Genomic DNA, 14,610 nt, shown 5'->3' with positions numbered 1-14,610 from the left:
TGGTCACTGGGGGCAACTGGGTGGTGGACACGTGGGATTTCTCTGCTGTCTTCGCAAATTTCTATAAATCCACAATCATTTCAAGATGAAAAGAAAAAAAAAAACAATAAGTGAATACAACTTATTTAGCTTTCCCTCAGTGCTTAACTTGGTTTCCTTTTATCGGCTCAAATGCTATAAAAATACAAAATTTACATTGTAGTCACCCTTTTGAAAAAGACTTTAATTACGAGAATATTCATTCCAGTTTGGGATTGAGGCGAAGGTGAGTAGAATAATTCGATTTAGTCTATGAGCAAATTCATAGCTATGAATATTTGGGTCTTTTACAAAACAGAATACATAGAAATTGTAGGCTCAGTATTTTAAAATTATCTACTTTTTAAAAAATTTTTTTTTATTTATTTATGATAGTCACAGAGAGAGAGAGAGACAGAGACATAGGCAGAGGGAGAAGCAGGCTCCATGCACCGGGAGCCCGACATGGGATTCGATCCTGGGTCTCCAGGATCGCGCCCTGGGCGAAAGGCAGGCGCCAAACCGCTGCGCCACCCAGGGATCCCCAAATTAATCTACTTTTGAATAATCTCTGCTTTCATGATTGCTTAAACTTTAAAAGGCCTAAATTCTAGAGTATTCCCTTCTGATCTACAATTAATACAGGTCATCGCAGAACATTATTAGAATTTTGGGGGAGATCCAGAGAATGCATGTGAATTCAAAATTTGTAGCATGATAACTATATTAAATCTGTGATACGATTAGTAGAAATGAAGCAAAAATTAACTTTAAAATGTCAACATTTATTGAAAACGTCCCATGTGTTATCATATTTAACTTCACTGTACTGAAACTGTGTCATGAAGAGGTTAACTGCTCAAGTTTACATGTATAATTGAAGAAAACGGTTTGGGAGAGTCTCTAAAATGAGCCTATCTAAACTGGCTTATTGTTATATCCGTAAAATTCTGGAGTTGGGCCTCAGAACCCAGGCAGGCTGATTTCAGAGCTTGCTCTCTTAATCACTCTACAATATTACTTCTTTAAGAATACTGTTTTAAGAATCCTGTCTTTTTCCCCAAAAATTTCAATTTCCAAATAATTGCTTCTTATACTTGGAATCCTCAGGATTGCTACGTAGTTTCTATGCGGTTGTGTAGATATTCAGAATATTGCCAGGTTTCTTCGGCTCCTGGAAGTTTGCATCATTCATTCATCTATGTATTCATTTCATGCCACTGTGTACCACCTCCCTCCATTCCGTAATGGTCGGGGTCAGGGAAAGAGGCAACCTGGGACAGGAAAGTTGTGGCCCTGGAAGAGGGAAATGTAGAATTGAGAAACAGCACAGATTCTCCTTTGGCCTGAGACTGAGGTCAGTGATAAATGAAGCAATGAAATGCTCAGCAAAAAGTATGAAGGGACCTCTGTGAATTTTATTGTGCAAACTGAAGATGCACCTGCAGCTTTTGATTGGGAAGTCGCAGCATGTTGGTATTTCTTCCAGTGAGAGAGTGTCCACTGACCAGCCTGGTTGCTTTTGGGACATTTTAGGTTTTTTTTTTTTTTTGTACCTTCTTGTAAGTTAAACAGCTGACCATTATCTAGCATTATTGAAAAAAATTATGTGATGAGGAGTCAACAGAAAGTGAAGCCATAATGAATTTACATATTATCTTAAAGGCAGAAATACAGAAATAAAGACGATTTATTGAGGTTGCCGTTTTGGAATGGAGTGATTGAGATATCCATTAGCTCATATGTGATGTATTTAGGCGAGTTAACGGAATGCATTCAAGGTCCATCGGCAGAACACAGATCAGTTAAAGAGGATTTTGAGCGACTATTTACTCTTAGACTCAGTCTGCCATAGTTCTTCCCACTGTTTCAGTATAGCTTTAATACCATAGATGACTGTCTTTTTTTTTAAGATTTTATCTATTTATTTGAGAGAGAGAGAGCGAGAGAGAGCGCGCACAAATGGATGAGGGGCAGAGGGAGAAGCAGGCTCCCACTGAGCAAAGAGCCCAATGTGGGCTTGATCCCAGGACTCCTCAATCATGACCTGAACCAAAGGCAGCTGCCTAACTGACTGAGCCACCCAGGCACCCCGATTTCATCTTTTCATGGAATTTATTTTGAATACTGCAATATGAAAATTAACGGGTTTTCAAAATTCTCTTCCTTGTCCTCCTTAAGAACACAGACAAATTATTAGGTTTGTGTTGTTGTTGTTGCTCCTTTTTGTGTGTGCGTGTGTGGCATATTTTGCAACTTAACTTTTGTAGCCTTGGATGTGTTTCCAAAGTGCCCTTTGAGGTTTTGTTTTGTTTTTTTTTTTTAATGTTGATAGTACTTTTTATCTCCTGTTTTCAAAACTCATCTGCCCAACATCACCTGGGCATAATGAGATGCTGTTTGTGATTTTTTTCCAAGAACCAGGTAAGTGAATTCCTAGTCTATAGACATGAGTTTCCGGTCACTTTGGCTGGCTGCTGCCTCTCCATAGCACCCTGTGGTATCTGTCAGTGGGGACCGCAGAGAAGCGATAGTGTGTGGTTTCAGGAGCATGTGCTGTGGTGTGCCGTCTGTCGTGGAACGTGAGGATTTAAAAATCCACCATACACCAGAGCAACATAGCTATTGCTTTAATTACAGGTGTTTTTTGCGTGTACCTATATCCATGCATGGCTTCTTTTCCTTGGGTTGTATGTAAGTGCAGGTCCTTAAGGATCCTGGTGGTATGTTTACTAAGGTATTCGCTTGATTTAATAATTTAATTATTTAGTAAATCAAATAAAATGATGACGTTATTCAACAATTTTAATTAATATTTATCAATTACGTTAGTTAATATAAATATTAATATTTATTTAAGGATTCCAAACAAATGTCAAAAAGGAAGGCCTCAAATAGCCAATTAATTCTCCCTTTCCTTGTGGTCCTGTTCAGAACTCGGCATCATTAGAGGGTGGCACTCTCTGTTACCTCTCTGTAATATAGTAGTTTCTTGACCGTTTCTTGCATCTCACATTTTTTTTTTTTTGTGATTTGATGAAGGTACCTTCGGAATTCTTGTTCTCTCTCAAGCTCTTTCTCTCTCTCCACACACACACACACACACACACACACACGCAGCAGGAGCACACAAGTGCACAGATGCACATATATACAGAGTTTTTGCCTTCAATCTCAGGTGTTTTGTAAGTCCTCTCAATTGCAAGTTTAGTGTTTCTATATTGAGAACCTAGAATTTTTTGTTGTTGCAAGTTATATGCTCCCCATTTGCACGGTTACTAACAGCATCCTGTCTCCCCCATATTACCGTCAGCAGCCCCTGAGCAGCAGAGAGACCAGCTTCCTCATCGGAGAAGAACCAGTGGTGAGCAGCCATCATTCCTATACTTCCTTGCATGGGTGCAAAGGGGGTCTTTTATGGTCTTTTATGCAAAGGGTGATGCTCTCTTTTCCATGTCAGTTATTTTTCAGGTGCTCGTATGTAATATTTAGGAATTTATTACTTTGGAAAAAAATCTATTTCTTATGGGGAGAAAAAGTAACCTCAGACGAATTAATGAGAATGACCCATAAAGCATAGCCATCTGCTTTACATTTTAAATCTCTCTGTTTTATAAATGAGAAGAAAAGAATGAAGGGTCTGGGAGGTTTAATGACTTGGCCAAAATTATCCAGCTGCTGAAGAAGCAGATCCTGGACCAGAACTCGAGTTTCTGAATTCTGGTTTAGTGTTCTTTCTTCATGCTTGATCCCTTCATTTCTTTTACCTGTTAAGTACATTCCTGAGAAAAATCATGAAGTGCAGTTTATTTACAAATCAAAGTTGAGGGGATCCCTGGGTGGCGCAGCGGTTTGGCGCCTGCCTTTGGCCCGGGGCGCGATCCTGGAGACCAAGGATCGAATCCCACATCGGGCTCCCGGTGCATGGAGCCTGCTTCTCCCTCTGCCTGTGTCTCTGCCTCTCTCTCTCTCTCTCTGTGACTATCATAAGTAAATAAAAAAAAAAAATCAAAGTTGAATATCAATTAAGAGGTCGGTAAAGGGATTTAAACATTTTCACTAATTGCTTGGTAAAAAAGAAAAAAAGATGCTGTTTGGGAAGATGGGGAAATAGAGTTATATTCTTATACTGACAGTTTTAAAATATTGATGTTTTGCTTTTCGGTAGCCTGCTAATCTATAACATTCCAGAATGAAGGATGTGGGGTTGATCAAATCATAATAACTGCAGCTTTGTTGGTTCTCTCTCTCTCTCTTTTTGTTTTTTTTTTTTGTTTGTTTTGTTTTTTTTTTTTTTTTTTTTTTTTGGATTGTGTGAAACATTTACTTGATTCCAAAGTTGAAAACCATAGATCAAATAAGGTTTAGTAGAGCCTAAATCTTAGGCTATTTTGGTTCCATTCTTTAAGAAGAATGATAGAACAATAATTTACTTTACGAAATTCACAAAATATTTGGCCACGAGAACACATTGTTAGTGTCTAAGTCGTTGGAGGGGTTGGTACAAGCAAGAAGCCCTGAAGTTTTGCTTGAAGGTACCCGCTTCAAGCAATTTACCCTGCTTGAAGGTAAATCTATTTAAGGATGAAATTATGAAACAAAGCATTTTCAGAGAAAATTTTCTTCCTGATTTTTCCTCTTAATCCTCTGTAGTAATCATTTTTATTTGGTTTATCCTTTTATTTTTTATTTACGTATTTATTTTTGGTTTATCCTTTTAATGTGTCCTTTACTTTTCCATATATGGGTGTGTGTGTGTGTGTGTACACATACATATGTATTTGTTTGTTCCTTGTTTTTCACTTAACATAACCTGAGTTCATGCAATATTGATACAGATTTCCATCCTATCCAGTTGTATGTTGCATAATATTACATTGTGGAGGGTTAGCATAGTGTATTCATTCAGTCCCTTTATTGATGCACATTTGGATTGTTTTTTAATCTTTTGTTTTTCCAAATATTGTTACAGTCTTATAATATTTTGGCCAGTGTTATCTTTCTAAATAAGATTTCTGTATAAAGGAATAAGCATATATGCAATTTGGCCACATATTGCCAAATTCCCCCTCAGCTTTGCATTTCTTTTATTTATTTATATTTTTTAAGATCTGACTTATTTATTCATGAGAGACACAGAGAGAGGCAGAAACATAGGCAGAGAGAGAAGCAGGCTCCCCAGGGGCGGGGGGGAAGCCTGATGCAGGACTCGATCCCAGGACCCCAGGATCAGGACCTGAGCCAAAGGCAGACGCTCAACCACTGAGCCACCCAGGTGCTCCTGCTTTGCATTTCCTACAAGTTCCTGAGAATGCCTATTTGCCCACAGCCTCATCAATAGCATGTTGTCTTGAGTAGATTTTTGTCTCTCTGGTAATGCGATAGCTAGTGGCCATTGGGAGCTCCATCAGTTAGTAGTGTATCTTAGTGTGCTTTAAATTTGCATTTCTCTTATTTCGAGTGGGATATTCATCTTTTCTTATGTTGTTGGTCATTTTAATTTATTTTTCTGGATAACTCTGTTCATTTATTCTATTTTCCTGTCAAGCTGTTAGGTTTTTCTTTTTTCTCTTGATTATTTTCGGAGCTATTTATAGTTTTATTGTTATCCCCCTGCCTGTGATAGGAATTGTAAATAATTTCCCCATTATGTCATATGTTAGTAACTAAAATTTCAGATTCCAAATGATTTTAAAATGATTTATGATTTTTCATTTTTTATGTTGATATTGTTAAAGACAAATATTGTTAAACAGTAAGTTGTGAAAATTAAACAGTAAGCTTTTTTGAAATAATCGTATTTTTAGTATAGTTTTAGATTTACAGATTTATTATGAATATAGTATATAAAATTCCTTACACCCCATTTCCATATTCCCCTGTTATTAGCATCTTGCATTAATTAGCATGGTACAATTAATGAACTAATATTGATACGTTATTATTAACTGAAGCCCATACTTAGATTTCCTTGGTTTTTCCCTAATGTCCTTTTTCTATTTCAGGATCCTGTCCAGGATAGTACATTGCATTTATTTATTTGTTTTTAAGTTTTTATTTTAATTACAGTATAGTTAACATTCAGTGTCACATGGAGTACAATACAGCAAGTCAGCAATTCCATACATCACCCAGTGCTCATCATGACAAGCACACTCCTTAATCCCAATCACCTTGTTCACCCATCCCCGCACCTCCTCCCCTCTGGTAATTATCAGTTTGTTTCTAGAGTAAAGAGTCTGATTCTTGGTTTCAGTGAGGAGGCCGCAATACCCATGGCCTCCTCACTGAAAAATCCAGAGTCACCAGTATCATAGATAACTCAATCCCCCATACCATTAAACTTTAACACCACCTCCACCTCATCATCCTTTAAAATATAGCAGGCAGTTAGCAACTCAGACAACAGACCTGTAATAAAAGCCGCCAATACAGCCTTATTAGAAGCCCAAACCTCCGGATACTGTTGCGTAGCCATGGCAGTCGTATAACCAAAAACCACGAGCATACCTCCCAAATAAATTAAAAACACCATCAACCCTAAAAAAGATCCCCCAAAATTAAACACAATCGCACAACCAATCCCACCACTAATAATCAATACTAACCCACCGTAGATTGGAGACGGCTTCGTGGCAAAGGCCACAAAACTCATCACAAAAACAATACTTAAAATAAATACAATGTATGTTATCATTATTCCCACATGGAATTTAACCATGACTAATGACATGAAAAATCATCGTTGTATTTCAACTATAAGAACATTAATGACCAACATCCGAAAAACCCACCCGCTAGCCAAAATTGTTAACAGTCATTTATTGACCTCCCCGCACCATCAAACATCTCTGCTTGATGGAACTTCGGATCCCTGCTAGGAGTGTGCCTGATTCTACAGATTATAACAGGCCTATTCCTAGCCATACACTACACGTCAGATACCGCCACAGCCTTTTCGTCAGTCACACATATCTGCCGGGACGTTAATTACGGCTGAGTTATCCGCTACATACACGCAAACGGAGCCTCCATGTTTTTTATTTGCCTGTTCATGCACGTAGGACGAGGCCTATACTATGGATCCTACATATTCATAGAAACATGAAACATCGGAGTCGTCCTACTATTCACAACCATGGCTACGGCATTCATAGGTTATGTACTACCCTGAGGACAAATATCATTCTGAGGGGCGACAGTTATTACTAACCTTCTCTCCGCCATCCCCTACGTTGGAACCAACTTAGTAGAATGAATCTGAGGGGGCTTCTCAGTAGACAAGGCAACTTTAACACGATTCTTCGCATTTCACTTCATCCTCCCATTCATCATCGCAGCCCTGGCAATAGTCCATCTTCTGTTCCTCCACGAAACCGGATCCAACAACCCCTCAGGAATCACATCCGACTCAGACAAAATTCCATTCCACCCCTACTATACAATTAAAGACATCCTAGGGGGCTTACTCCTAATCCTAGTCTTAATATCATTAGTTTTATTCTCATCAGACCTATTAGGAGACCCAGACAACTACACCCCTGCACATCCTCTCAACACCCCTCCACATATCAAACCCGAATGATATTTCCTATTCGCCTATGCCATCCTACGATCTATTCCTAACAAATTAGGCGGAGTCCTTGCCCTAGTATTCTCTATCTCCTAGTATTCATCCCCCTCCTTCACACATCTAAGCAACGCGGAATAATATTCCGACCCCTTAGCCAATGCCTATTCTGATTACTAACTGCCGACCTCCTCACATTAACATGAATTTGAGGCCAACCAGTGGAACACCCCTTTATCATCATCGGCCAAATCGCCTCCATTCTATATTTCGCTATCTTATTGATCTTAATACCAGCCATTAGCATTATAGAGAACAATTTTCTAAAATGAAGAGTCTTTGTAGTATATTAATTACCTTGGTCTTGTAAACCAAAAATGGAGATTATTGCCCTCCCTAAGACTCAAGGAAGAAGCACCTGCTCCACCATCAGCACCCAAAGCTGAAATTCTTCTTAAACTATTCCCTGATACCTCACCGCCCTCTATTCATATATTACAACAACCCCACTGTGCCATGTCGGCATGTCCAAAATATTCCTCCCCTATGTACGTCTTGCATTAATGGCTTGCCCCATGCATATAAGCATGTACATATATCTGCATTGTTATACAAGACATATTTTCATTATCGTATATTCAGTCATCTTAGAAACATATCAAAACTGCATATCACCTAGTCCAATAAGGGATTAATCACCATGCCTCGAGAAACCATCAACCCTTGCTTGGAATGTACCTCTTCTCGCTCCGGGCCCATATTAATGTGGGGGTTTCTATCATGAAACTATACCTGGCATCTGGTTCTTACCTCAGGGCCATGACCTTGCTCCATCCAATCCTACTAATTCTCTCAAATGGGACATCTCGATGGACTAATGACTAATCAGCCCATGATCACACATAACTGTGGTGTCATGCATCTGGTATCTTTTATTTTTCGGGGGGGAACTTGCTATCACTCAGCTATGACCGCAACGGCACTAACTCTAACTTACTTCTGCATTCAGGGAATATGCCCGTCGCGGCCCCGACGCAGTCACATAACATGTAGCTGGACTTGCTCTCAATCATTAATCAACTCCGTGCACAATTCAAGGTGCTATTCAGTCAATGGTTACAGGACATACGAATTTTTACACACGTATACACGTACACACGTATACACGTCTTTCTGTTTTCCACCTTTGGTTGTTTGTTTTGTTTCCTAAATTCCATATATGAGTGAGATCATATGTATTTGTCTTTCTCTGACTTTTTTTGCTTAGCATTATACTCTGTAGCTCCATCCATGTCATTGCAAATCATACAATTTCATTCTTTTTTATGGCTGAATGATGTTTAATATATATATAATATTTCATATTCCAGCTACACACAGTCCAAATTTCTAGTTGATTAAACCAAAAACTTTTTTAAGAGTTCTCATCTTTATGGTTTATACATTATATATAGTGAGATGCACTATTTTAAGCGTACAGTTTCATGAGTTTTTACCAAACCATAACAATCAAGATACAGATTTCTTTTATCTCAAAAAATGTCCTTTTGCTGTTTCACCTCTGCTCTAAGGCAACCAATGATTTGATTTTTTGTTTCTAAAGTGCTATGTGAATGGTATCAAATTCTGTTTTGTGTCTGGCTTCTTTTGTTCAGCATAATGTTGCTGAGATACATCCGGAATTTCAAATGATATTGGTAAATTAAATCTTGTTGAACATATCTTTAGTTTTTTTATCAATTTATTTTGTTTTATTGCTAAATAGTATTTCATTGAATGGATATGCCAAATTTTCTTTATCCATTCACCTGTTGATAGTTATTCATACTCTTTTCAATTTGGGAACCATTATAAATGAAACTGTTAGGAACATTCAAGTGAGACAAATAGTTTTTATAGACATGCATTTTAATTGATCCTGATTAATTTCCTAGGAGTAAAATTTCTGGGTCATATGAAAGAGTATGTGTACATTTATATGAAATTGCTGAACTATTTTTAAAAGTGGTTACTAATTTTTCTTTCCTGTAAGTATGTATGAGAGTTGTAGTTGGTCTGCACCCTCACCAACACTTGATATTGTCAGCTTTTTAGTTGTAATAATCTAATGGAAGATAGTGGTATCCTATGATTTCAGTTCTCATTTCCCAGATAAATAATGGTATTACACACCTTTTCATGGACTTACTGACCATTCACGTATCTTCTTCTGTGAACTGTCCTTTTAGATCTTTTGTATGATTTTAAAAATCGAGTTGATTAACTTCCTGTTGATGTCTAAGAGTGTTTATGTATTCTGAACACAAGACCTTTGTCGGGTGTTTTCATTGCAAATATTTTCTCCCAGTCTGAGACTTTCCTTCAGATCTTTTAACACATTTTGAAGGGTTTGGATCTTAATTTCTCATCTTTTTCTTTTATGATCCATGCTTCCTGTGTTCTATCTAAGAGATTTTTGTGTACACCAAAGTATGAGATTTTCTCAGATTGTCTTCAGTTTTATGGTTTTAACTTTTACTTTTAGCCTGAGATCTACTTGGAATTAACTTTTGTAGGTGACTTGTGATGAGGATTGAAATTTATTTTTAATATAAATACAGCACTGTCTGTTCAAATGACAATCCTTTTGTCAGAAATTACACTGGGACTTCAGTGGGAAACCAGTTGACTGTATATATGTGAGTTTACTTCTAAACTATCTGTTCTGTCCCACATCATCTGTCTGTTCTTATGCCAGGATGGTACTGTTTTGATTACTTCTGCTTTAGAGTAAGTATTAACATCAGGCAAAGTAGTGGTTACTCCTACTTTGTTTTCCCTTATCAAAATCGTTTGGCTTATTTTAGATTCTTTGCATTTTTTTAAAGATTTTATTTATTTATTCCTGAGAGAGACAGAGATAGAGGGGCAGAGACACAGGCAGAGGGAGAAGCAGGCTCCATGTGGAGAGCCCAATGTGGAACCCGATCCTGGGACTCCAAGATCACGACCTGAGCCAAAGGCAGACGCTCAACCGCTGAGCCACCCAGACGTCGCTTGCATTTCTGTATACATTTTAGAATCATCTTAAAAAATAATAAATCTTACTGGTTATTTTGATTGGTGTTGCATAGAATTTTAGAAAAATTTGAGAAGAAACTGTATCTTAACAATACTGATCTTTTGATACATGAATATGAAGTATATCTCTTTATTTTGATCTTTAATCCATCTCAGCAACAATTTCATTTTCAGTATATGGCTTGCACATCTATTGGTAAATAATGTTCAGAAATAGTTTATATTTTGTTGATCTTATTTTTTTCAATTTTCAATTAGACATTTTAATATATATGCATAAATAATTATTATCTTGGGTTTAAAAGATATACAGAAATGAAATACATGGTGGAATAACAAGCAGTGTAGGACTTAGGGTGTTCAAAGGTGTTTGCATTGTCCAGAAAGTAGTAAACTTATGACCTCATATCTGATCCCAATAAGTTAGAGGTGTATTTATTATTTTGGGGTAATAATATAAATAAGGGAATAAATAACCAGCTAGTAGAGGTTAAAAATAGAGTCATTTCAAAAATAGGCGAGAAGGAAGAGTAAAAGGAATATAGTGCACAGTATAGTTTGTCTCAGTAGGTTCAAAATAACTTTTCCTGGAAACCTTTAAAGGTACAGCTCCTGTTTTAGTGAATCTGGTGTTGTTCATGAGAAACCTGGTGCCATTTTGATTCTCATTCCATTGCAGGTAATCTGTTGTTTTCAGTTTGTTTTTGTTTAGGTGTGCATGTTTGAAATATTTCTCAATGTTGAAATATTTCTCAAAGTCTCAGAGCGTGGACATTCTTCTAAACGTGATCTTCTTTCACTGATCTTTCATGGCACGTGAAGGATCATTTCTGTCCTAAGATTTGTGCATTCGTTTTCAGCTAAGGAAAAATCTTTCTTCAGTATAATGATTATTTCCTTCCTTAATTTTACATATGCTCTCTTTTGGAAATTATTGTTGGCAAATACTAAACTACAGGGTTTGCCAGGATTGCCTCACATTGTTTCTCATTTTAGATTTTATCTTTTTGCTCTGTGTTCCTGGAATTTTCCCTTGACTTTTCCTTTAGATCTCCCTCTATTAGTGCAGACATGCAAAGATTAAAGCATATGAGATATCCTAAAGCACCATATTGTGCCACTTGAATAGTATAGACACGAAGGAAGTAGAATGTCAGAAGACGCAGAGCTCTCCCTATGTGAGGGTCTTCACAAAGGAAGTCAGACTGGCCTTGAGAAAAGTGAGGTTTACCTGTATGAAATGGAAACATATAAAAGGCTTTCTGCTACATTCTTTTAATCTTTTGATTTTAGACTTATTCAACATATAAGCATCCTTTTATGTGGTCTCAGTTAACATAAAAAGATGGTAGTAGTATTGGGAAATATTTACTGTTTTTTTTTTCACGTATAGTTGTTAAAGTATTTAATATAGCATATTCAGAAGTCTCACTCGAATATTCATTGTTATAAAAATTCTGATCCACTCTATTCTTTGCTTAGAGTACTATAAACACTATATTTGATACCTGGAATAGTTAAATTTTTAAAACATGCATGACAAAATATACTTCAGACTTAATTATGAAATGAGTAATAATGTTGGCCAGAAAAGAAATACTAGAGCAAACATTTTATGTTATTGCATTTCATATCTATATATGAAATATACATATACACTAGTTAAAAAAGTAAAAATTATAAGTAAATATGTTATTACAAAAAACAAATAATGAATAATTTTAATATATTATTTGAATTTTTGGAAATGAGGGAGAAACCGTATTTCTGCATATTGGTCTACATCAGCAATGAATTGCAGTGCCTGTTTGGGACCTTTTAGAAATGTGTCAGTGGTGTATTTAAAATTGAACTCTGCATATTTATGGCCAATAGTGTATAAGCCAAATTTGTCAAATATACTCCTATTGATAAAATAATATATTTTGTTAATTTAACTTCAGAAGTTTTATGTGAAGCAACGGGTATACACACATAGTTAGGAAAAGTCTTAAGCATAGGGTATTAGAGATTCATAAAATAAAATCCCATTTCACAGTGAATTCCTACGAAATCAATCCTTAAAATTCCATTAGAAGGATCTTCTCCAGTAAATTCATCCTAAGTTCTGTTTGGGGGGTTATATGTCCTTATTACCATTTGCTGATAATTCATAGGATTTATCTGGTTAGTGTAACAGAGTATACTTTGTGTTTGGCACAAAGAAATTAAGATATGCCAGTATTATGGTTTTTGTTTAAATTTAGGAGTTGTGTAGGATCCACTCAGCAAGTGAGTTTTATAGTTTGTAGGTTGAGTATCTTGTAGCCTTAACATCAAGGATTAAATGTGAAATTGAAATCTCAAGAGCAAATGGACTTTTTCTTGTTTAGAAATTCAGAGCATCGGATGGCTTATTGTATTACAGCCCCATGAATTATATTGATTTTAATTCATCTACAGTGTACATTCCAGAATTGTCTGTGATATTGGACTTTCACTCCTTGCTAATCTCTTACCAGTGATCTAGTAGCTGAGCCAGGACCTGGAGTCAGCAATCTCTGAAGTGATGCCTGCCACACCACACTAGGTAGTGCCTATATGGCTCGGTAGCTGGCCCATCGAAGGCATTAAAAAATGGACAAGGAAAGGTGGGAGAAAAAAAGAAATACATAAAGAAAGAGGAATGTCGGGGATCCCTGGGTGGCGCAGCAGTTTAGCGCCTGCCTTTGGCCCAGGGCGCGATCCTGGAGACCGGGGATCGAATCCCACATCGGGCTCCCGGTGCATGGAGCCTGCTTCTCCCTCTGCCTATGTCTCTGCCTCTCTCTCTCTCTGTGTGTGACTATCATAAATAAATAAAAATTTAAAAAAAAAGAGGAATGTAGATGAGTGATAAAAAACTAATATATAATGAGACAGAGATGCTGTTGACAACTCCTACTATGTGATACCAATAATACAGATTATCAACTCTGTTCCTAGAGATAGGACTCTGAAGTGTCTTCTTACAAATAAATTTGGTTAAATTTAATGAATTGAAGTTACATAGAGAAAACATTTTATGAAAAGTTTTTGATAGATGAAAATTTATTTTAATATTTTGGTACTATTATGAAAAAGGCAAGAAAGATGTATACATTAAATATGATGATTTACTATATTAAAATATTCAGTGCTTCCAGAAAACCAGAAATAAATAGTTTCACTGTTAATCATTTTTTTAAAAAGCAAGCATAATTTAGCACATGATGGAAATACATAATAAGGTTATTAATTCTATAATTTTTGTCCCTAGAATGTAATTTTATCTTTTTATAAACATCTTTTGGTGGAGATCTTTTAATATATTTAAAATTGAGTTTAAAAAATATTAACTGGGAAAAAATTTAAAAAAAATTAACTGGGGTGCCTGGATGACCCAGTTGGTTAAGCATCTGACTTCTGCTCGGGTCATAGTCCCAGGGTCCTGGGATCCAGCCCTGCTTTGAGCTCCCTGCTCAAGGGGGAGCCTGCTTCTCCCTCTCCTTCTGCCTGCTGCTCCCCTTCTTTGTGCTCTCTCTCTCTCTGTGTCAAATAAATAAATTCTTAAAAAAATATTAACTATCGAGTCAATATGTTTCAGGACCAACTACTGGTATTGATCTCATTGGTTTTTATATTGTGAAGATATCATATTGGGAAAGCTGCAAACCTACCTGATAGTAGATGTTTTTATTGCAGGAGGCTTTTAGCAATCATCTAGGTAATTTTTAGAAAAAAAATTTTAAAAAGTTATTTACTTGAGAGAGCAAGAGAGAGAAACAGCACAAGCTGGGGGAGGGAGAGGGAGAAGCAGGCTCCCCCGCTGAGCAGGGAGCCCAACATAGGGCTCCGATCATGATCATGACCTGAGCTGAGGGCAGACACTTAACTGACTGAGCCACCCAGGCACCCCATGGGCCCACTTATTCTTTAGGCACAGTAGGCACCATGCTTACGAG

At 36.9% G+C, this 14,610-nt stretch overlaps 1 protein-coding gene across 4 annotated transcripts in view; it reads left to right on the top strand.

Moving 5' to 3' along the window:
* ANO5 (anoctamin 5) overlaps positions 1 to 14,610 on the top strand; it is a 99,092-nt gene that overhangs the window by 18,421 nt on the left and 66,061 nt on the right. For 2 of the 4 annotated variants that reach the window (XM_055318058.1, XM_055318056.1), the window contains exon 3: positions 3,335 to 3,382. In XM_055318058.1, the coding sequence (XP_055174033.1) occupies positions 3,335 to 3,382 (48 nt within the window). Of the gene's footprint in view, positions 1 to 3,331; positions 3,383 to 14,610 lie in introns of all 4 variants that reach the window. The other 2 variants (XM_055318057.1, XM_055318054.1) reach the window with 1 other exon arrangement.

The sequence above is a fragment of the Nyctereutes procyonoides genome, unplaced genomic scaffold, assembly GCF_905146905.1.
Source record: "Nyctereutes procyonoides isolate TBG_1078 unplaced genomic scaffold, NYPRO_anot_genome, whole genome shotgun sequence".
In the NCBI taxonomy this organism is placed as follows: Eukaryota; Metazoa; Chordata; class Mammalia; order Carnivora; family Canidae; genus Nyctereutes; species Nyctereutes procyonoides.
Note: the sequence above shows the minus strand (reverse complement) of the source record. Positions and strands in the feature narration are given on the sequence as shown.